This window comes from Eulemur rufifrons, chromosome 19 (genome assembly GCF_041146395.1).
Source record: "Eulemur rufifrons isolate Redbay chromosome 19, OSU_ERuf_1, whole genome shotgun sequence".
Classification (NCBI taxonomy): domain Eukaryota; kingdom Metazoa; phylum Chordata; class Mammalia; order Primates; family Lemuridae; genus Eulemur; species Eulemur rufifrons.
This window is the reverse complement of record NC_091001.1, coordinates 38,713,439-38,738,504: the sequence shown is the minus strand read 5'-3', so window position 1 is coordinate 38,738,504 and position 25,066 is coordinate 38,713,439. Positions and strand designations below refer to the sequence as shown.

Sequence of the window (25,066 nt, the reverse complement as noted above, 5' to 3'; positions counted from 1 at the left end):
GCGCCCTGAGGAGCTGAGCCCTTGCTTGCTGGTTTGGGGGATTGGAAGCCTGTTCTACAATTCATGAAATTTCAGTGCCTAAGCTATGTTCTCATTGCTGTAGTTGAGACTTGAAGTCAGGAGTCTAGAAAGAATGGTGGAAAGGAGTACAATGGAAGGATTTGCCCCACCCTGTTCTCCGTTGCAGTTTTAATGGTGTCTGACCCTTGGCTTTTGAGCCTAAGGTCTAGACATGTGGTGGCCAGTGCCGGCCTTGTCAGTGCAAGATGGGAGGAGTGTGGGCTGGGTGCAGCAAGCGGGGAAACCAGCTCTGCCCCTGCTCAGCTGTGGCTGATTGCCACTTTGCAGAAATTGGCATAAGGTGGGTGACAGCCCAGTTCTGCTGATTTTTCAAGATAAACAAGACAGGAGAATTTATATGTGAACTGTCTCCATTTCTAAAAATGTGCTCAATATTTGAAAACACCAGATAGGCTGCACAAACTAGGCTTGCAGGCAGTTTGCAAATTCCACTCCAGACTTTTTGATCTTGCTTGAAATTTTGCTTCCGGTATTCACACCTGGTTATATTTATGGGAGCTGAGCCTATTATGTGGGATACTTAAGCACTCAGGATCAGTTGAAATTTATTTTATAGTCAAATTAACATTTATCAAAATGATTACCACTCTCAAAAAGTGATCATGTTACAAAAAGAGAAATATTAGAAATGACTGACCTACCCTGACCATTGTTGAAAGCGAGAAGGCCATTATGGAATATCTAAGGCAAAGGTGTTCACGCTTCACCCCTTGAATGGGGAGCAGAGGCCACAGGGAAGCCAGCATGGGCTCGTGCTCAGGAGATGCTGTGCCACCATGCAGCAACTTCGTCATCTGTGAAAGGTAAACTCTATGGATGCATCAGTTGTGATCCTGGCAATTATTGATATCCTAAGTGAAAGTGTTACTACTCTCACTAAACAGAGACACTTTCTTTTAAAAATGTATCTGTGAGTAAAATCAATGAATTTAACAGTTTTAAAGAACATACTCAATATTCTAACTATTCTTGTACTCTTTTTCACTGAACATCATTTGAAATAAACCCATTGGAGAATCGACATAATAGACAGGCATGCTGTGGTAGATTATTATATCATGTTAATATGCTGTGGTTGATTTGGTGTGAGCTATCATTTTGCTGTGAGCATTTTTGTGAAAAACTACTTATTTTACCTTTTGAGCTGCCAAAAATTCTGTTATTTTGCTTTTTATTTTTGAACAGCCCATGCTTTGTACATTTTATATTAGTACTTGTTGGAGTTGCCTGTAGGGGCCAAGGGAAAAGTTCCCCTTCATCCTCCAAAGGTTCCCTGAGAATCAACACGCAAAAGGCAGATCAACTGGAGAAAAGGCATAAAAATTTATTTAATGCGTATACACGGGAGCCCTCAGAATGAAGACTCTAAGATACAGGGGAAATGTCCATTTTTGTGCTTAGGTTCAACCAAGTAGAAATATGATTGTACAAAAAAGAGTCTGATCTAATGTTAATAGACTGCACAGAGAAACCCAGGGAGGCCTGTCTGTCTGGGTTCGTGGCCTCTCTGTGCAGCATTCCTTCCTTCTGGGTGCGGGGCAGGGCCCTCTCTGGAATGGAGGTCTTATGACCTACCGTCGTCAAACAGGTAGGTCAGATAATTTCTTTATGGCCAGTTTTTACACAGAAAGGCGGAGGGATAGCTAGAGAAATATTTTTAGGTTTTATGGCTGGCTTTGGAGAAAAAGGAATTTTGGTTTCTATGACCTGCCTTGGGGAAGAGGGAGTCTGGTTTCTATGGCCTGCCTTGGGGAAGGGTAGAACTGACAGACAGGAGGGCAGAAGATGGTCAAAATAAATTTTTGCTTTTGAGCCCTTTGTTTTGGGGTATTGTCCTCTGAGCTTCAACATACCTTTCAAAGGCCCAGTTCAGACTCTGTATCAAGGGGTCCGTCAGAGTTTTGGGTTACACTGCATGGTGGCCGTGGCTACTAGCAGAGAGAGATTTTAGCAGCAGCATCTTTTCTGCCTGTTTATTTAGCAGTTTTTATGCAGTTATGTTAATATTTCAGTTTGTTTTGCCATAATTATCTTATAACAATGAGTGAGAAAGAGAAAAATGGAAGTGAGGGTTTTTTCCATTTTGGTGAAATATATATAGATAACATAAAATTTCCCTTTAACCATTTTTAAGTGTACAATTCAGTGGTATTAAGTACGTTCCCAGTGTTGTGCCACCATCACCACCATCCCTCCCCAGGACTTTTTATCTTCCCAAACTGAAAATCTGTGCCCCTAACATTAACTCCCCGTTGCCTCCTCCCTCCAGCCCCTGGTAAACTCTGTTCTACTTTCTGTCTGTATGAATCGGTCTATACTAGGTACCTCATGTAAATGTAATCATATAGTATTTGTTCTCCTGTGTCTGGTGAAAGAAAAGATTTTAAGGAGAAATAGTCAGTACAGTACATCTCTTTTTCTTTTTTTTTTTTTTTGGAGACAGAGTCTTACTCTGTGGCCAGGGCTAGCGCACAGTGGCATCATCATAGCTCACTGCAACCTCCAACTCCTGGGCTCAAGTGATCCTCCTGCCTCAGCCTCCCGAGTAGCTGCGACTACAGGTGTGTGCCATGGCATCTGGCTAATTTTTCTATTTTTAGTAGAGACGGGGGTCTCGCTCTTGCTCAGGCTGGTCTCGAACTCCTCCAGAGGATACTCCCGCCTCGGCCTCGCAGAGTGCTAGGATTACAGGTGTGAGCCACCATGCCCAGCCCAGTATAGCTCTTAAAACCTTACTGAAATTGAGACAAAGGTAGAAACGACCAGTAGCAATAAAAGCATAAACCTTCAGCATAATCAGATACAGCCAGCCGGCTGTTCATTTTCTTGGGAAATAAAATAACAAAATTAAAGATTAGAGAAAACAGAAAAGTTAGAACTAGAATTGTGAGGCTTGTGATAAAAGGTAAGATACAAGATCTTTAACTTTCAGGTGTTGGAGTTTCTTGTTACAAAATGTGCATCTGGTTCATCATCATTGTGTGTATTTCTGTGTACCTCCTTAGGCTTGGCGTGTAATCGCTAAAGGAGACTAGTCAGATCAGAGGACAGTTTCAGAGTTTTATCTTTATTGCCAGTTTTGCCCACCTATACCAGATAAAACCTAACTCTCTAACAACACTTGTCACACCAGAATGGGTACAGTTTTTCCTCACACCAACAACCAGTTCCTCAACTTTCCAGACACTGACTGGATATCCTACAATTCAGTTCAAATCTGACACTAACTACCCAAAATTAGTGCAGACTCCACAGGTTAAGGAGGACTCAGTCCCACCAAACTGCCCCCACTTCATCTGCCAGTCGAAAGTCCTGGGCTTCCTGCACTTTGCACCAACTGGCTGTAAATTGGGGATTCCCGTGGCTTCCTTCCCAGGTTTAATGATTTGCTATAATAGCTTGCAGAACTCAGGGAAACACTTAACTTTACTGGTTTATTATTGCGGGGAGTTAGCTACGCTCCCCACAAAGAGGTTGTTTTCTCTTTGTTATGATCAGGTCTCTAAGTTGACTATGCCAGTTTGCAGGGAGTTAGCTACGCTCCCCGCAAAGAGGTTTTTTCTTCCAATCAGGTCTCTCAGGCAGGGGTCATCGCAAAGGATGAAAAATATCATAGGAAACAGAAATAAAAGATAAAATAATGGCAATAATAATACACATAGCCAAAGATATAGTTTATAAAGTAAAGGTTTATGAAAATAGATAAAGGAGGGTATCCGGATGGATATATTTCTACCTGCATAAAATATATCCCCGACTGAAACTCCACACAGGTATTATATAGGGTAGACACAGGCTCCGGTTGCCAAGGGCCATGGGATTTTCATACTAACAGGCAGTTTGCTTTAGAGTCAAAGTCTCCTAAAAGGGAACTACAGATCCTTTAACTAACTCTAACTAGGGGAACAACGAGTTATAAAATCGTCTTGGGGCAAACTTCTAAGTTTTATGATAAGGCTATTACTTTAGCAACAAACAGAGACATCTTGGCTCCGGTGATTGTGTTCTTGGAGACAGAGATGATCCCAGAAGTCAACATGGGCTGTGCTTTGTGTTAATTACTTTAATCGCATGGTTCCATCTGGGCCCGGCTTGGGCATTAGCATATCTATCTGATTAGCTCTCATCTCCGGGGGTCCTCAGCTCTGGCAACCTTATGGTTCTAAGGGAAAGGCCTGCCTTGTCTTTCAAAACAGGTGAGAACCAAAGGCCCAGTTTACAGCTGTCTCTTTGAAGTGCAGCTTATACTGACCAACTAGACACCATCCTGAGATGAGGCAGCTTTTGAACTAACACATTTATTTTTTCTTTTAGGCAAAACCTTATTTGACTTCTGAAATCAAATCCTGTCTCCATAAATACAGGGAGCATTTCTATAACTCAGTATTCTTAGGCTCAACATATTATAATGGATACAGATGAACAGCCAGGTGAAGAGATATGGGGGGAGGGCACAGCATCCTCCCAGCACCTCCATGTATTCACAGAGCCAGCAGCTCTCTTATAATAACTCATTGTTCATGGTTTTGATCAAGGTTTCATTAGATAGATGGCTGATTACATCATTGGCCATTGGTGACAACTCAACCTCCAGCCCCGCTCCCCTCCCTAGAGTTTGAGTGGTGGGCCTGAAAGTCCCAACTTCTAATCCTGCCTTTGTCTTTCTGGCAATGAGTGTCCCCACCCAGCTCTCTAGGGGTCTCTACCACCAGTCATCTTATTAGCATACAAAAGACACTCTTATCACCCCAGGGATTCCAAGGGTCTTGGAAGCTCTTGTATCAAGAACAAGAGACTAAAACAAATATTATAACAAAAGATATTCCTATTCCCCTATAGTGTAGGGGATTACAAGGGTTTTCCTCTGCCAGGAACTGGGGGCAGAGACCAAATGTACATTTCTTACTATGTTGCAGCTTACTGCACACTGATGAGATGACGAGAGTGCAAAAGTGAGTAAAACTTGCCCCCAGCCCTGTGAACATGTGTTCTAGTGAGTGCGACAGACCCTCAGATGGATCTGTGAACTCGGTGCGGTAGGCCCTCTTCTAAAAGTTGGCACAGTGTTACGGAGGACAGAGCCACACAGTTCTCAGGCACTGGCCTCCCCAAGTGCTCTGTAAATGTATTAGCGAAAAGCATACTCATTTCCTCCGCTCCCTGCGCTGTTGGGTGTTACTACTTCCTGCCACTTTAGGGTAAATCCAAACTGCAACGACAGGGCCCAGGACACATCACCCTTGCCCTCTCTTGGATTTCTTGCAGTGTCTCCTATGGGCCATACTTTGTGCCCACTCTAGTGAGTTTTGCATGTGCTGCTTCTCTCCCTGGGGGGGACCCTCGGACCCCTCTTGGCTTTAACAATTCCCACTCCTCTTCATCTCTCAGCTGAAATATCATTTCCTTACAGAGCCCCTACCCACGGGGCAGATAGGATCAGGGACCCTGCATCGTGGTTCCATTGTAAATTGCACTTCCCTCTCTGTAACAAGCAAGATACATGTCATGACCCATTTGACATCCTTTGTCCCTGTACACTGTAAACTCCGTGAGGATAAAGCCGTGTCTGCCTTGGTCATTGCTGTGCTCTTAGAGCTTGGCACATTTCATGATGCTGAGTGCTTACTAATGTTCGTGAGTCAATGAATGAAAGGATAAGTAATTGCATAAGTTATTAGTCAGTTGCTAGGTTTTATGTTAATTTTAATTGTTTTTTTTACTCAGGTCCGAAGGGCCTGTGTGCTAACTTTGACAGAAGCTGGAAGATTTCACAGTGACTCAGTGGCCAATTAGCAATACTCAAATTCACAGTTTATGCCGAAATTCACATACACCATCAAGCAAACATTGACAATGAAATTATTAAAGGCAGTAATTAGGAGGTTGATGAACCACACGATGGCTAGGTGGAAGGCCATGCACTGACAGGACTCAGTGTGTCTGGAAGTCCCTGGGATGCTGGTCAGTGGGGGAGTGGTTGCATCGCTGGGACAGAGCCTCTGGGTGACAATTGTCAGGTTCGGAGGAGGCCTCAGAGTTCTCAGGGGCAGAGATTCTAGAGCCACCTTGAACAGTGTCAGCTCCTTGCTATTTTTATAATTCTCCACAGGTGAGACTGTTGTCATTATCTCAGCCACCTTCTGGCTCCATTTTTCTATGAGTTCCTTCTGGGCCTTGGGTGGTTCCATGCCACAGCAGGTGTTATTTCTCACCTTACTCTATGTTTATTTATCACTTGAAGAAAAACAATTTTACCATGACCTCAGTGCTCAGTCTAGTACACATATGCTCGTCACTTTGAGCAGTGAACAGCTTCACTGTGGGCTCAATGCTACTTAACATGAGTGACTCCCTTTTGAGACATTAGGATCACAAACCATTAGTATGTATCAATAGGAAGGATGGATCTTTCCTTTGTAATGATTTTCCTGCAATACACATGATTTCCACCTAATGATTTACAGGATATGCAATCATTCGTTCCACAGCCTGTCTCCAGCATCTCCCTGGACTTTGAAAGATGAGCAGGTTGTCTTTCTTTGTGGTGGTTAAAACTTGGCATTTGGAATCAGTCAGGTTTTTTGCAGATGACTTTTATCAAGTTAAAGTTCCTTTCTGTTCCCAGTTTGCTGAGAGTTTTTATCCTGAACGATGTTGAATTTTTTCAAATGCTTTTCCTGCATGGATTGATATAATTATGTATTTTTTCTTCTTACCTTGTTGATATATGTGTTACATTGATTAATCTTTGAATATTGAACCAGCCATGCATCCCTGGAATAAACCTCAGGTGGCCATGGTATATTCTTTTTATATATTGCTGAATTCTTTGCTAATATCCGGATAAGGATTTTGGCTCCTATATTCCTTGCTAAAGGATATTGGTCTGTTGTCTTCTTTGTTGTAATGTCTTTGTCTGGTTTTGGTATCAGGGCAATACTAGCTTCAAAAAATGAATTGGAAAGTATTCCTTCCTTTTATATTTTATGGAAGAGACAGTGTAGAATTGATGTTATTTTGTAGAATTCACTAGTGAAACCATCTGGGCCTAGAGATTTCTTTTTAGGGGAGTTTTTATATTACAACTTTAATTTTTAACTATCTTTGTTAGTTACAGAGCTAGTCAACTATTTCCTCCATATTGGATGAGTTGTTGCAGTTTGTGTTTTTCAAGGAATTGTTCCATTTTGGCTAAGATACCAAGTGTGTGTGTGTGTGTGTGTGTGTGTGTGAAAGAGAGAGAGAGCGAGAGAGAGAGTGTGTTAGGTTGTTTATAGTATTCCTTATCAACCTTTTGATGTCTACAAGATCTGTAGTGATACCTCTGTTTCATTCCCAATACTCATAATTTGTGTCTTCTCTCTTTTTGTCAGTCGGGGGTCAAGGGTGGGTTGCCTTTTAGAGAAGAAAGTCCCGTTTCTCTCCTTTTCCCTCTCTGACACCACCCTGGTAGGTGTGGTGTTCCTTACGCCCTGGTGAGGGTAGATAGAATCTAGACGCCCTACTCAGACTTTGCCGGGGTTGGGACCACAGTTTCTTCTGTGGTATTTGGCTGGAGTAGAGGAATTATTGTCTAAAACTTTTCTGTTTTGCTAGGCTAACTCTTTCCTATTCCTTTGTCAAGATAAAGCAGGCTGTTGTTAGAGTTTTTCTTGCTTGTGTCCATTGGCATTTCTAGGTTGCTGGCTTCTTCAGCTTCAAGTATGAGTTATGAGAGGCAAAAGGAAGACCTAGAGAACTCGCTGCTGTGTCGTTCTTTGGGGTTGGGAACATCTAGCCAGTCTTCTTTCTTCTTTCCACCTTTCAGAGTCTTCTTATGTTTATTTTATGTATAATGTTTTGGCTTTTTAGGTGTACTAAGTAGGAAGAATAGAGGGAAAATACATTTACTCCATCTTCCCAGAAGCATAAGTGTGTTCTTTTTTTTTTTTTATCTTCATTTTCTCACTTCCCCTCCCCTGCCCCGGTACCCCACACAGACTTTAAAAAGGTGAATTCAGGCATACCTATCTTCTATCTTAATAGCATTTACTTTTGTCACCGATTATATCACTTCTTTCTTAGTAAGATGATTGTAGCATAGGATTACTTTCTGTTTTTGTAAATTCTGCTTTCCTTTTAATGTTAAACCCTTTGACCTTCATGGAATTTTCCACAATTGTAGAAGTGAAAAAGAAACTTATGTGTATGTGTTTGCTGTTTCTTCTTATCTACCTGCTTGAGTAACACTGGTTAAATTATGTTTTCTTTGCCCTTTGTTGTACAGCTTCTTACTTTGTACAACATTCTTGTACCTCTGCACACCATTGTCTGGATTCACTGTTTCATCCCTGGGATCCATTATGGGTTTAATAAAAACATATGGCACTGTGTTTGGCAGTGGTGTTGGGCAACTGTGGTAACACTGCAGTTGCTCTTCTCTAGTGCTCTATAGAAACTGTCTGCCATTTTTTCTAGCTGAACTTTGCTACCTATTTAAGCTCCATGATATTTTTAAAGGAGATTCCAATTGTCATTTGCTATCGTTAGTTTCTCCCCTGGAATTTTCTTTCTTCCCATTTCTCTCCAGCTCAGTAAATAACCCCAATCTACACCCAGTTGTCTGAGCTCAACATGACGGATTCATCCTTGACCATCTGTCTCATATGACCCATCCAGGCCAGCAACACATTCTGCTGGAGCAGCTGTCACAATATAGTCCCCCATCTGACCCCTTCTCGTACTCACTACCACCGCAATGGAAGCCACTGTCACCCTTGTCTGGCTTACTGAAAAAGACCGCTGCCTGGCTGGCTTGCTCCCATTCTTCAACAGCAGCCAGAATGACCCTTTAAAACTGGGAACTTGGTCATGAATGACATTCCTCTGCTCAGAAGCCTTCCCTGGCTCCTCATTGCTCTCAGAAAATACCCCAAGTCTGTCCTGTGGCCACAAGCTGTGCAGGCTCTAGCATTTTTCTGTCCCTCTGTCCTTATTTCTTACCAACTTCTCCTTCACTCCCTAAGCTCCAGCCAGAGTGGCCTTTTTGCTCAAGGTGCTCCCAACTCAGGGCCTCCGTTCTTGTTCTTATCTTTCCTGTTCTAGAAAGTTCTTCCACCATGTTTCACATCTTCACTTCATTTGGAGTTTCGTTCAGGTGTCACCCACCAAAGAGGCTTCCTTGACCACCTTGATGTAAAATATCAGTCAAAAGGATTCCCTCATCCTACTCTGGTTTTCTTTGCATTGCTACTGTGCATCTGTTGGTTGACTGATTTATTTTCTGTTTCCCAGCACTAGACCGCAGCTCCCCAGTGCAGAGGCTTTGTTTAATTCACTGCCACACTCCCAGCACCTGATAGGGGATCTAGCACACAGCAGGGTCTCAATAAGTATATAACGAATGAAAAAAATGATTGAATGAGGTTTATCATTTTTATTGCTTCCACTTTTCTTTGTCATATATAATGCCACAATAAATATTCATGATGCACAAAGCTTTTCTTGAATTTTCTAATCCTAGAAGCATGCCCTCTTCGAAAGATACAGTTTTTTCTTTTGCTTTCTGTAGGTGTTCTTTTTCGTTACCAAACAATTGCCATTCTGTTACTCACCTGTCCTCCCGCTCTTTTTCCAGACCCTTCTTTATGGGATCACGCACAGGTCCCCTTGAAGTTTGGACTCTTCTTAAATTTTTTAGTCACATGTTTACAGACAACATCTTATTTTCACTGATGGTTAATCACATCCCTTTGGTTTAACCCTTTCATTGGGCAGCCTTGATCTCCTTATTTCCAAATCCAATCTCTGGTGTCTTGGCAGGGGCTTCTCCCTGTCGCATCATGTGCAGAAGCCAGGGTGGTTCCCAGGCTTCTTCTCTAGCTCCCACTTGCCCGCAGAATAGAGGCAGAGCTTCCGAGACATGGCTCCTTCCTGTTTGCTCGGTCCTCCCCTCCTCTCCAGCCCATGCACCTTGTGATCAGGCTGGTCACACCACCCCCGCCGCACGGCGCCAGCTTTCCTCAAACCTTCGAGGGTGCTTCCTTCCCCTGGGGATCCAAGATCTACGTCCAGCCATCTTAATGCCATCTCCTCCACGATTTCTCCTTGAGTCTCCTAATCCCCCACTCTCATCTCCTTTTTTATGGCATTTTATCACTTTCTATCCTGTATTTTGTATAAGAGACCTCTAATCTTCTTCCCCTTCCTACTAAGTGAATTTCTATTGCAACTAAAATAAAATAATAAATTTTATAAGCGCCCATCTTCAGAGACTTTTATGTGCTAGTATTAAAAGTTGAATGACAAAGGTACATTATAATCAGAAGTTAGGAGGAAATTCAGAGGACTAGGATTACAGCCTTGGGGCCAAATACAGCTTGCAGCCCGGCTTTCTATGGTGCGTGGGTGAAGAATGGCTTTTACATTTTTAAATGGTTAACCAAATCAAAGAAGAATATTTTGTAACATATAAAATACATGAAATCCTAGTTTCTATGTCCATGGATAAAATTTCATTAGAACACAGCCACACTCATTCATTTCAGTATTATCTATGGCTGCTTTTGGATGGCAATGGCAGAGTAGACTCTGGACGACAAGCTGAAAATGTTGCTCTCTGGCCCTTTACAGAAAAAGGTAGCCGAGCTCTAGACTACACAATGGTTTTTCACCTGCAGGAGCTCGTGTTCAGCGTCTTCAAAATCATCAAAAAGTTCATTTGATTTTTTTCCCCCAAAACTGATACATTTCTCTATAATATTAGGTGGGATGATGATTCTGGGAAAACAAATGTCATCTATTCAAGTTCATTTTCCCTTCAAGAAATACTTGGGGGGGGGGGTAAGAGCCATAAATGAATGTATATTTGTAATTTTTTATTTATATGTTTTATTCTGTGAATAATGAAGTTTAAGAAGATTTTGTTTGTTATCACTAATTATTAATACTTTGCTGGTGAGCTTTACCCTGGTAGTTCATAAAAGCACAGACACCTATGCACAAAACCTTTTTATGCCAGCAGAGAGTGTGTTACACAATCGTGTTTCTCTGCTCACATTCACCAAAAAGCACTGAACTAAGATCGAGTGTGACTACCCTTCATTTAATCTCCCCTTGCCCATGGAAGAATTCAGCAGATTCAGTGACTATTGTCCTACTTCAAGAAGGAGTCACTCAGATCAATTCTGAATGACCTGAGCATTCATAAAATAAAGGAGGGCAGATTTTTTTAAATACAAAGGCATGATTTCTTCAACAAGTGTTCCTGGGTTGGTTGCTATTCTTTTTTAATTTTTCTACTACCAGATTTTCCTCCTCCCCACTTCCTCCATGCCTCCTTTTGGCCCTCTGGCCCAGCGGCCCTTCATTCTAACTCTATCCTGCGTCTATTTTGCTGCATTTTACTTGCTCCTTGGTTTGTTTCCGCTTGGTTGGGTTCCTGGTCTGGACCAGTGGCATAGCGTGAGCATGGCAGACGGTGGCCTCAGTGATGCATTTAAGCAATCTCTGTTCCTTCCTTTCTCCCGTCTACCTGGTTTCACATCCTCCACGCTTAGGATTAAGAATATCCTTTCCACACAGCGAGAGGAGCAGCACACACATGTGAGAGCACTGGCCCCTGACGCTGACGCTGGATCAGCGAAAGGAAAGGAAAAAGCAACAAGAGAAATGGGAGCCTCCCAAAACAGGCCTCACCCATTTTCCAGTTGGCTTCCTTGAAGATTGTTGCTTCTGTGCATTTCTTTAAAACTTTTTCTCTTGATTTTCCATTTAGAAGAGGGAGAGGCAACTAATATTTGGGGGCACTTGTGACACTGCACAGTGGTGAGTACTGTGCAGTCCACAACTCAGGTATCATTACAGTTCTTTACCTGGCAGGTACATTTGGCCCTATTTTACAGATGAGCAGGTGGGGCCTGGGCGTGTTAGTAACCTGTCCTGTCACAGGCAGAGAGTGGGAGGGCTGGGTTCCCAGTCAGGTGCAGTCCTCAGATAGCAGCCCTGCATGCACCTGGCAAGAAACGTTCAGGTTGGGGTACATTACAGAAAGAGGTGATTGCACTCGGATGCTAGGGGACTGGAGATGGTGCTATTGGCACACCTCTGTCATACAGGAAGAGGTGTGTGTAGAAGCTGGAGTCAGCATGAGGGGACAAAGATGTGGTTTTCAGGGCTCTTTTGTACTTCTCTGTTTAACAGTGAGGTCAGTGGGCTGGACAGAGGTCATGGGTAAGGGGCCCTGTACCAGCTGAATGGATTTAGTCCCCTCCAATTATTGGAGCATGCTCTAGTAGGAATAATAAAATAATCAAAGCTGGATCTGAGTATTCAACATGCAGATGTTCAGTTTATTATTTAGAAATTGTTAATAGTTCTTTAAACCTCTTCAAATTATTATGATTGTACTGCTTTGGATTACAAAATGTTTAATGCTGTGGTTTTAGACCTGTTTGTAAGCTCTGAAGGATTTACTTATTAAAACTTGCATGATTTTAAGTTTCTAAGGACTTATTCCATCATTTTAATAGTCATGCATTGCTTAATGACAGGGACACGTTCTCAGAAAAGCATCTTTAGGCAATGTTGTTGTTTGAACACCATAGAGTCTACTCACACAAGCCTAGAAGGTATAGTCTACTATATACCTAGGCTGTATGATATAGCCTATTATTCCTAGGCTGCAAACCTGTACAGCATGTTGCTGTACTGAATACTGTAGGCAGTTGTAATACAATAGCAAATATTTGTGTATCTAAATATATCTAATCATAGAAAAAGTACAGTAAAAACATGGCATAAAAGATAAAAGTGGTACACCTGCATAGGGCACTTAACCGTGAATGGAGCTTGCAGGACTGGAAGTTGCTCTAGGTGAGTCAGAGAGTAAGTGGTGAGTGAATGTGAAGGCCTAGGACGTTACTGTGCACTACTGTAGACTTCATACATACTGTACACTTAGACTACACTAAATTTATTAAAAAATAGTTTTTTTTCTTCAATAATAAATTAACCTAGGCTTACTGTAAATTTTTACCTCATAAACGTTTTAATTTTTTAACTTTTTGATTCTTTTGTAATAACACTTAGCTTAAAACACAAACTGTTATACAAATGTACAAAATATTTTCTTTATATCCTTATTCTATAAGCTTTATTCTAAAATTTTTTTTTTTTTTTTTTTTTTTTTTTTTACTTTTTAAGCTTTTTTTGTTAAAAACTAGACATAAACACACACTTTAGCCTAGGTCTACATAGAATCAGGATCATCAAGATGTCAGTAGGTGATGGGAATTTTTCAGCTCCATCATAATCTTACGGAACCACCATTGTATGTTCTCTCCACTGTTGATGGAAATGTCTAATGCAGCACAACTGTAATATCTTTCTATAATTCAGATAAGTTTGTCTTAGTCTGGTTTTGCTGCTATAACAGAATACCACAAACAGGTAATTTAAAGAACAGACATTTATTTGCTCACAGTTCTGGAGGCTGGGAAGTCTAAGATCAAGGCACCGGCACTTGGTATCTGGCCTCTTGTGTCCTCCAGTAATAGAATGCAGAAGGGCTAGCGAGAGCAGAAGAGTGAGCTCATCAACTAACGCTGTGAGAAGCCTTTTTTTTATAAGAGCCTTTATCCTATTAATGCAGAAGGAGTCCTCATGGCCTGGTCACCTCTTAAAGGCCCCGCTTCTTAATATTATCACCTTGGCAACACCTGGATTTTGGAGGGAACATAGTCAAACCATAGCATTCTCACATTCAACTTTCATCCAGGGTAACTTACTGCTACCTTACAAATAAGAGCTCTCCTCACTTCAGCTGTGTCCAGTGACCTTCATGGGTGCCGTCACTTTCCCATGTTGCACCCATGTGCTGGTCTAACCCACGTTTCCCTCCTCTTTTCCTGCTACAGGCCTCTCCCTAACATGTTCTCTGTATTAAAGCCACAGCAGCTCCACAGTGAATTAGGAGGTGGATATGTTCCTCCACTTTTTTACTTCTCAGAAGGCCCTTCATGCCTCTCTATGTGTTCAATGTCTGTCTGTCCCTTAAGCCCTGCCCGGACACTTCTCCTCCATGGTGACTTCCTCAGAAGATTTGCTCCTTCTCTCTATTCCCACAGAACTTGATTGGGGCTTGTCATACTTTGCCTGGTATTAGAGTAAGTCATCAACACATTTTGGGAACTTGATTGGGAGAGAACCCTTTGAGAATAGAGGTCATGGCATGTTTATGTCCCTCATACAGTGGTTACTCAGGGCATCTCGATGAATTGATTCGGTTGTTTCTGAAGGAGCACACATCTCCAAACTAAACATATTCAGTATTCCAAATGAAAGAATCTGAAATTAAAAACAAATAAGTTACAAACATTTCTGAATGCCAAAGATGACAGTAGTAATCCAAAAACTGGCTTGGGAGGCGACTACCTTGGTGAAACCCTAGATCTCTTTGACCCTCAATTCCCAATTACATTAAAGAAAATATTAAATATGATAACTGCCTTGCCTACTCCTTAGGGTTTTTGTGAGGATGAAATGAAATGTTACAACTGAAAATGTTTTGGAAATCACCAAATTGTTTGCAATATAAAATTGCATTATTTTATTCCATTTCCGCAGCCCTGATACTTAAGAAAAACTTAATAGGCATTTAGAAAAATAAAAACTGTACCATATGGATAATGTGTACCTATAACGTTTTGATTCTGACTTAAAGTTACCTTTGTGTGTAAATGTACTTTGTGCATAGTTTTAAGGGAATCCTCTGGTTTAGCTGTACTCTAGGAAGCCAGTCTCTAGCCAATAGTACTGACCCGAGAGATTGGGAAATAGGACCCACTAGTTCAGTCAAAGGAAACCAATATTCCGCTCCAGAATTCCTGTATAACCCAAATTGGTGTCTTTGTCTTTTCCTTACCAGGCTTCCATCTCTATCACAAACTGCCCACAATAGTGCCTGAGAGCTGCCTTCTCATCATGGTTGGACTTCTGCTCGGTGGCATTATTTTTGGCGTTGATGAGAAGTCTCCCCCTGCGATGAAGACTGACGTGTTTTTCTTATATCTCCTCCCGCCCATCGTGCTTGACGCCGGCTATTTCATGCCCACTCGCCCTTTCTTTGAGAACATTGGCACCATTTTCTGGTATGCCGTGGTGGGGACACTTTGGAACTCCATTGGCATTGGGGTGTCTTTGTTTGGTATTTGCCAGATCGAAGCTTTCGGCCTCAGTGACATCACTTTGCTACAGAACCTGCTTTTTGGCAGCTTAATCTCAGCTGTGGACCCCGTGGCTGTGCTCGCTGTCTTTGAGAACATTCACGTCAACGAGCAGCTCTACATCCTGGTCTTTGGAGAGTCCCTGCTGAATGACGCGGTGACAGTGGTGAGTACACGTTCACGCTGCATGGCTCTAGCACGTGGGGGCCGCCCAGCCACCTGCAGTGGTTTACACAGGGGCAGCCGCACAGAGCCCCCACTAAATAGGTCCTTTTGCTTGGTTTAATGCTGTGATGTCGCTGCCTTGAAATTCTTAACACATTTTTATTCATTGTGCATAGTTTCATTTGTTATTATACAACTGGCCCCTCATTTTTATTTTGCACTGGACCCCCATAAAGTATGTAGCTGGCCCCTGCTTACCAAACCCTGTTCATGCCAGAGGAGCACAGAAGTGATTGTGGCCTTTGTATCTCTGCTGATTAGTCATTTTGGCATTTTTAGAAGTGTTCTTTGTGAGGAATAACGCTGTCAGTACACAATGTGTATAATGCAGGTGAAATGACAGTTCCTGCTCAGTGCCATTCTCTGTCTGGTGATGGTTTATTTATTATGTTAATGGCTTTAGGGAAATTTTTTTGTCACACGCTCACCGCTCACTTTCTGTGACTACTTAACCGGCACATTTCTGGTCCTCATCATTTTCCCATAAATGGGTATTTGTTCAGAAAAATGAAAATTATTTTTAATTCTCTCTTAGTTAACATATAACTAGAGTCAGGGGCTTTTGGGATCTTACTGTTATCAGGATTTACATCTACTCTGCCTTCTGAATTCAGGCAAGGGTGGAGAGAAAGGATGAGGGAGCCTCCCTGTCCTACCCACAAACCTACGAAGAGCTCTACCTCCACCCATTAAAGACAGCCAAGTGATGCTGGATTGATAGATCAATTAGTTAATATCGGTGATGCTGTTTTATGTTAGGCACGCCTTTATAGTAGTAAAGGGGATAGCAATGATAGCCACTAACCTTTTGTGAATGCTTCCCTTGTGCTCAGGTCTGTATGACAACCTATGAAATAGGTACTCTTCCTACGAGAATAGGATAAGACAATGGAGGCAGAGAAAGATTAAGTAAGCTGTGCTTAAATAACTTAATTTTAATACCCTCTTCATTTGCTATCGTTAAAATGTTATTCCTCACTCATGTAAAAGTCTACATTATTCTCTGTTAGTCTATATTCCACTGTAAAAGCAGATCCCTGAACTGAATAAAATATCATCTCTAAGGATGTCCATTAACTCCAGGTGAACATTATGTAGAAAATAATTTATTGACAATTTATTGATCATAAGTTTTAGAATAGCTGCTAAGACAGGTATTTTAAGGCCAAGTTATCTCACTCATGTAACAGAATCTACTTGAAATATTCCATTGCTCATTAACTGATTGATTAGTCATTAACTTACCAATATTAAATTTTAACTGGGAAACTGCCATAATAATAAAGACATTTTATGACTTATTCTCATTTCTGTAAGCCTCAAATTTTCCATCGTGACTTATGTTTGATATGTACATTTTGCCCTTGCTGAGGGAGATTGCAGACATTTGAATGTGGAATTCTCGGAGTGAATCTATTTAGTGTAATGGGACTTTTATAAAGAAATAAGAACACCTGGCTTCACTCCTTTTAATTCAGCTCAGCAAAGTCAGGTCAGTTTCGGAATGACACACCATGCCTTTACACTGCTTTCCCCCCCTTATAAAATTTTTACTCAGACATCTCTGTGGTCTATTCTTTGAGTTTGTCCAGAATCAGATCTCAGGAAAGGATCTGGCTAAATCACTGTTTAGAGTGTGCAAAGGCTGTGGATAATCCAGAGGAATCCTGTTCTTCCTCTCAAGAACACAAATCTATCAGCTGTGCCCTTATAGATGGAGAGGGAGGGCTGATCCAGGGTGGGGCAGGGGGCAGTGGCCAAAGCAAGAGCCTGCTATTGCCACAGGGAAGGAGGGCAAGGGCAGAGAATGCCCATGGCTGGTATTTAGAGGTGGAAGCCTTGTGTCCATGGCCAGAGCCTGTATATCAGAATGACTGTAGTGGTTTCATATGAAAGAGCCTTCTTCAGTAAGTTATGTACTTTGGACCCTCAGGATATCAGAACATGCCCAGGGTCTTGCCTACCTAATGCTGGAGAATAAACTACTAGATGTTTCTCTAATTGAATTGGCTGAATACTGTACAGAATTGAGCATGTGTTAGTAATAATTGGAACAATGGTATAAAAAATGATAACCAGGTCAGCTACCCTCAGAGAACAGAGGTGGAGATATTTTACAGATGTGAAGATTCTTTTATTCATTGGTCTGCTCTTATACCTAGGAAAGGTTTAAGAAACTCATAGACTAGGTAAAGTTAATAAAAATTCAGGCCGTGATGCATACAGCAAAAAGGGTGAGTCACTGGCCGTTGCAGACAGAAGAATAGAGGTTAACCAGAGAGAATTCATGTTAAAACTGTACTCTGGAGAGTGGGCAAAATTGCAGGTTAGAGGAATTAACTACTTTCCCAAATCATGATAAGTTCAATATTGAGCTAGAAAAACTGAAAGGAAGAAAACCTATCATAAATGTCTCAAAAAGAGAAATTGATTGTATGTATGTTGCAGATCAAAATTCTTCATGCTGTTGTCCAGGGCTACAATGGATTAGAATTAACTGGAGAAATGGCAAAAAATTGAAGAAAATGAAGATGTGATTTTTAAATAGGATTTTTTTTGTGCTTTCCCTTATGATAAATGTTTTATGAAAACTTTTCAAAATTTCCAGATTGTTCAGGTTCTCAGTTTTCTGAGAAGTCCTGTTTCCACATACCCCATAATCAAGGTTCACATGGTAATTTCCAACTTCATTTCTGGAACATATTAATGCAACCATTGAGTTTCATTGAGTATCCTAATAAATTTTCCAAGGAGACTTCAAGAGTTTCCTCAATCTGCCCATAACTGGTCTTGGTTAAGGAGAGCTGGCTCTGTAGAAAGAAGCCAGTGACAGGCTGCAGTGGCCCAGCCACTATGTGTTGTGCAGTGGAATTTAACTTTAGCAAGATGGAGGGGAAGCAGTGATGACTTGGAATTTAATTTTGATTTTGCAGACAGCAGAATGGGACTAAAATTCCTTATGCAAAAGTGATTGTCCTTCATATTTCATATAAGAAAAAGTTATCTGAACACTATTTTTCTGGAACAGAGCCATTCTGATAAACAACTGTATTTGCGTAGTTTGCATCCCTGCTTTACCTGAATTCACAGAATTACTATGCATTTTAAATCAAAGTTCAAAACATTTAATTCCTATTTTAATATGTAATCTATGTATTTAAAAAATAATTATAGAAAGTATACCGTTGATCATTTGAAAGATGTCACAGCTCTCAGCTGTCAAATTAGCCCATTATAGAATTTATTAATAGTAAATAGGCATCACTAGATTGTAATCTAAAAACACAAGTGTCAAGTTGAAGCGAACTTTGCACAGACTGACTAGAGACATATTTGTGGCCCACCTACCTTTTATATATATGTATATATACACACACACATAGACACACACACATATATATACACATACACACATAAAATACATATTCATACATAAATTAAAACTCCAAAGCACTCTTCTGCATAGGTTTCCTTGTGATAAAATTAAAGGATTTAACTGGAATGAACTAAGTATGTGGTTATGGCCAATTGTAACTAAAAGAATATTATCTCGTGCAGATCACTAGGTATCAGGTTTGGTGTGAAGCAGGTGGGAGTTTATGGAAAGCTTTCTGGTTGTCAGGATAAGGCTTCTGCCTAAGCTATGTGACATGGCCCATGGCCTCTGACATGGCTGTGGCATCTCAGGCAGTGGGATGATCAAAACGGAGCTTGTGCCCAGTGTGCTGACAGCAAAGTGCCTGCAACTCAGCTTTTCTCTTTGCAAAATCTAAAAGGCTATTTAAAACAGAATAGACCTCCGAGAGATGTGATGGATTGAGTTGCCAGGAAAATGGTTTTGAAAGGATTTTGAATGTCCTACCCATGTGCTGATGCCAGTTAGTCTGGGGGAACGAATGCCTGAGCGTCCCTGGAAGCCTCCGTGTAGGTGTAGGCTGGGGAGGTGAGAGAGAGGAAGAGGAGACTGGGCTGTGTGCGGAATGGATTTCCCATTTTGTTGGGGGCGTGAGGTACCCGCCCAAGCAGCAGCACCAGCACTACAGGATGCAGAATGGTCAGGGAGATCATCTGTGTTGCAGGAGACCAGTGGAAAGGGCTTTAGGAGTCCAGGAAGGCTCTTGGGAGGAACAGCAGCTTGGGAGATGATGAAGTTTTCCTGGGTATAGGGCTTGGGTTTCTGGCAAGAAAAATGACAGGAAAGAAAACCTGGGGCAGGAGTGAATACATATATGGTGTGTTTTGTAGAGCAGTGGCGAAACCCTCCACAGAAGGAAGGGGTTGGAAATCAGTTAAAAAGAAATGATATACCAGGTGTATTGAGACTGTTAGGCCTTCCCCAAAGTCAGGCAGTCACTGAGTTTAATCTGGGCGTGGAAAATGGAATGGCAGCCTTTAAAGGAAGTAAGTCTCACGGTGGCTGTAGGACGATTAGAGCAAGGGAGAGATGACCCACGTGGGTGCAGCGCAGGCTGGAGGCTGGGGACAGAACTGCAGGGCTGTGGGGCTCTGGAGGGAGGCTGTCTACGCAGAAGCAGACGGCTAGGGAACCTGCTGTCTACTCCGGGATGCCTGTGACTGTCCCCTTTGGGGATGCCTGTGACTGTCCCCTTTGGCTTTGGCTGTTTGTGGGCAAGGGGTATATATAGCACATCTCTGATCCTCTCTCAGGAAGCACTTGTGCCATGTTGATGCTGATGAAATCTGATGCCTGCAGCAAGCCTCGTGTTGAACGTAGGAAGTGGATGCTGCTCGGAGCCAGTTTCTCCTCTGTCTGGCAAATGATGATGCCTTCAAAATATTTAAGTTCTCAGGGGAGTGAGTCTATTTTAATTTAATTTAATTTAATTTTTTATTTTATTTTATTTATTTATGATTTTTTTTAAGAAATTGAAAGAGAAAGACATGAGTGAGTCTCTTTTGTTCTTTTCCGAAGTCATTGCTTGGTGGTAGGACACTAAATGCCTTTGAGAGCTACACCAACAATTAGGACAAAAGAAAAGTTCACTGCTTTCTGTTCTGTGTTTTCAAAACCAACAGACATTTATTGTCATTTACTAGGCAACATGAAACATACAAATTGTAATAAAGTATTGGATGACCAAAAGGAGCTTATAATCCGGTAGAAAAGAGGAAAATACATCGTGTAAAGCCTGTAACGTAACAGGCTGTATAAATGACCACAGTGAAGTGGAAAGCACAGGAGATGGCATTTTCCAGGCCACACACTAGTTAGGGGGAGGGATCTGACTCACTCGCCTCCCCCACGGTTGAGCCTTGAACAACTTAACCAGAAGGTCAGGAGACCTGGATCCTAATATTGCCTCTGACATTTTGTTTCTTTTGACCTTGGACAAATGGGAACAATTTTGAGTTTCTCAGGACCCAAATGAGGGTGTAGCACAGCCTTTGTCCCCAATGTCCTTGTCAGCTGGCTCTCCTGGAGATTCCAGATGCTCCCAGAGTTGGAAATATCACAGTGAAAAGAAGCAGGCCACCTGCTGGCCTTGTATTTGACTCACCGGTTTTGTGAAAAGAGTGATGAGGCTGAAGCCATCACTTCCCACTTCAGTTGGCTCAGTGGCCCCTAGACACACACTGGAAAACATACTGGCTGGGAGAGGTGAAGTGCCTGGCGTTCTCGAAGCCTTCATTAAACCAAGACTGTGTAAAGACACCAAACAACAGAACAGTCTCATTTACTTTAGAGGCACAAAATATGTATGAATTTACAGCAGACACAACACACACACACACATACATGACTTTGCTGCTTCTTTGCTTGAAGAAAATCCCTTTGGATCTTTTAGTTAAATGAGACATGTATACGTGGGTGGGGGAGGAGGCAGGATATGGAGTGAAGCCCTCAGTGACCTGGGAGGCGGACTGTTTCAGATTGGGCACCTGTACTGATAGGTGGGTCCCTTCCATGGTGTGACTCCACAGTGGGACCTTCTAAGGTAAATACACTCAGCCTCACCGACAAGCTTTCTGTGTGACATGCTACTTCCCGAGCCATAGTCATACCAGCAAGGTATGCTGGATGGCAAACAAACATTTTAAAATAATCTTTCCGATGATATCTGGAAAAATAATGTTTTAGGAATAAATTATATAATAACTTTGAAATCTCCTCTCCCTTACTTTTAGAAATAATGTTCCTGACAACTCACTTTTTCAAAGTTTTTTTGTTTAAAGCCGCAATACTAAGTTATGAGACAAATGAATACACAATTGCCACTTATCATCTTCTTGGGTACACAGAAGAATTGTCCTTATTTTAGAAGGCCAGTTAGATGTGTTTGTGACCAGAACAATAATGGGGAAATCGGAAAGGGTCTTGACAATGGGTTTTCTTTCTCCCACAGGTCCTGTATAACTTGTTCAAGTCCTTTTGCCAGATGAAAACCATTGAGACCATTGATGTGTTTGCGGGAATTGCTAACTTCTTTGTTGTGGGAATCGGTGGAGTGTTGATTGGCATCTTCCTGGGATTTATAGCGGCATTTACTACTCGATTCACACATAATATCCGAGTGATTGAGCCACTGTTTGTTTTCCTGTACAGTTATTTGTCCTACATAACAGCCGAAATGTTTCACCTCTCAGGCATCATGGCGTAAGTATTTCTTTGTTAAAAGCACTTGAAGAATTGCATTTCATTGCATTCATGTATTCTTAGCTAAAATGTTTAAGTTGAATTAGTTATATAAAAGACTAGCTTTTCTTATTCTTTTAAGACCAATTAAAAATAGGATTTTCTTATATTTTGTTACAAAGAAATGAAAATGTCTATCAGCCAAATTTATACTAACATGATCAGGTGCTAAGATGGAAAACTGCTTAAAAATTCTTTGGAGTCTTCTCTGAAGTATGACAATAAGCTGTTGGGGTTGATTTTGGTCAGATACCAAGAATTTTATGAGTTCGATGCCCATTTGGAGTTGTCCATGTGGGAGGCTATAAGATTATTTCAGCAAGGTTGCATCCTAGGCTACTCTGGGAGTTCTAGAGTTGCTTATGCATGTTCATTTGAATAATCTTAACTGTAGAAATGTTTTGTATGATAGGTTTGATCGGGGATAATAGCTTAAAGTCATTTAAAGCACGATTCAATGAATGAGGGATTTGATCATACAATTTTAGCTAGCTTTAGAGGTAGGATTATAAAGCAAGAAATTTATAAACCAAGGAATTATGTATTTATTAAAGATACAGTTAGTATCTCATTCACTAACTGATTCTGAAGGACATTCTTGAGAAGTTCTACAACTGGGCTGAAAAATATTAATAGTAGTGTTTGGATCCCATTTTAGCCTTTGGAAGTTTGCTTTGAAGGAGGCTACTTATTGGGTGTGGATGTTTTTGTAGCTTCCAAAAACAAGCCTATTATTCTATGGGCACACCCATACTTAGTATTCCCATAGAGTGAGAAATACTTAGTAATGGAATGCCTTTACATTTTCTTTTACTTTGACAAATATTTATTTACAGCTCAATACGCACTAGCCTATTATGCTAGGACCTGCTATACATATTTAGAGTTTTGCTGCTGTAACCGTAAGCTTAGTTCTTCCTGAAATTTTCTCTCCCACCTGATTGAAGTGATGTCTTGAATAGGAATTATTTAGTTTTTCACCTTCTATCAGCATTTTTGTATGAGAAGCAGATTGAGTCTGCGGTGGAAGACATCAAAGCCCCCTGTGCAAGGAGAGTAGCACTCCTTGTCGTGAAAGCCATGAGTTAAAGGTTGAGTGGTTTTCTGTTTCGCAGAGAACCTAAATAAAGCAACATATTAATCCAGTTTGACCCAGTAATGAAATGTTCCGTGTCTTCCCGGTTGCTATTCATATCATTTGTATGACTTCCAGTTTCCTCACTGTTCTTTGACCAGTGTCATTGAAAATGTATGATCAGCTAGTTACAAGGTCTCTAAGAAGAGTGTGTGGGTGGGACTTAGTGTCTGGTTTTCCAGTCCTGTTGTTCTAGCAACAGTTTGTGTGAGAACCTTTAATTGTATTGCAAGTCTGAGTGTCTTACATACTCCTGACCATGTGCATATGTAAATGTACTAGAACACCCACAAAGTAGCTATCTAAATTTGTCAATTTGCCTGATGTTCACAGGCAGGAATTGGGATTCTTAAAGGTCTAGCATTTGGGGGAGGGGTAGTGAAAGAATTGGCTGGGGTTGGAATGCTGGTGTGTCTGAAATGTCATCGAGGCCCTGAGTCCACCGGTTAGAAGCCCTAGGCTGTATCAAGTCACCGGCCACTTGTGAAGACAGGATCACAAGTCTACTTGTGCTGGGAATTTAGAAATCAGAGACAAATAGGGCTACATATTCCTGATAAATAGCACAGGTTATTCTCTGCTGTGGTTTGTGGGTGGATGAAAAGCATTGCCTTTGTTTCCAACTTCAAAGTGAACATTTATTTGACAACTTAGTGTAGAGGAAGTTGCTTTATTACATTTAAACTAATATTGCCATTGCACATAGTATACCAAAATAATAAGTAGATCCTTAAATAAGACATTACAAGAGATGTAAACATTTTTTTGCATCTAAAATTACCATGTGCACCCATTATCCTATGATAGCAAATGAAGGGACAGATTCACATTGGAGTGTTTGTTCTCAGAAGTGACACCCTCTGTTCTAATGTGGGGTAATTAGTATGCTATTCAAAACCTGACCATGTATGATGCTTCCCTGTGGTGTAGATCACAGATATGCACGCCCCTCCCCCCTTTGAAGTGCATCCTGTCACTTCCACGTTGTAATTACTGTACTTATGTTAGTCCAGGGGATACAGTATAATGATGCAATTAAAATTACACATCTACATGCACCTCTTTTGTAGAAGTAGTTATTTTTTCTGGGCTTAAATTGTACTGAGTTTAGGAATTCCTATCATACTTCATGCTAATTGCACTCTTTTCTTCTGCCATTTAGAAACAGATTTTAAGGTTAATGGGAGTGAAGGCACATGATGTGCTGAGCATGCTCAGTGCTTTCCCTTGTTTGCTTAAGAGAAATAGGCAGGTACATAGAAAGGAAAATAGGCAGAGAGGATAGGCAGCCGGTGAGCCTAGAGATAGGTTAAACCACCTCTGATGATTTGTAAAACGGTTGTGAAACTTGGTCTCCCTGAGTTTTTCCCAAATCCTCCCTTTCTCCCTCCTCCACCTCCTCCATCCGTCTCTCCTTCTGCCTTCCTCTTCTTTTTGCCTTTCAGATCCTGTAGCCCCCTGTACATCAGCTGTGTCTTGGGTGGACCAGCCTGCTCTAGAATGACATCACTTAAAGCAGGTAGTTAATAAAAGAATCTGATTAAAAAGAAAACATCTTTCTATATGCAAGAAGACCTGTGTTTGGGTTCAAAATATAACCAGTCTTTTAGGTAGGAAAGCACTAGAAATGATTTCAGTGTCTTGATTTCTTTGGGGAAACATTGGAAGCAATGCGCCTTGGGTGTTCATAAAATCTACTGTCGCTGCTGTTTGTTTTTGTCATGAGACTGTGGTTTTATATGCTTTTAACTGACAAGTAAATGAAGA

At 41.3% G+C, this 25,066-nt stretch overlaps 1 protein-coding gene across 1 annotated transcript in view; it reads left to right on the top strand.

The window, feature by feature from the left end:
* The window catches only part of SLC9A2 (solute carrier family 9 member A2), a 90,618-nt gene that overhangs the window by 16,734 nt on the left and 48,818 nt on the right, over positions 1 to 25,066 (top strand). Inside the window, exons 2-3 of the mRNA XM_069494658.1 lie at positions 14,987 to 15,450; positions 21,875 to 22,125. Of these exons, the coding sequence (XP_069350759.1) occupies positions 14,987 to 15,450; positions 21,875 to 22,125 (715 nt within the window). The remainder of the gene's footprint in view (positions 1 to 14,986; positions 15,451 to 21,874; positions 22,126 to 25,066) is intronic.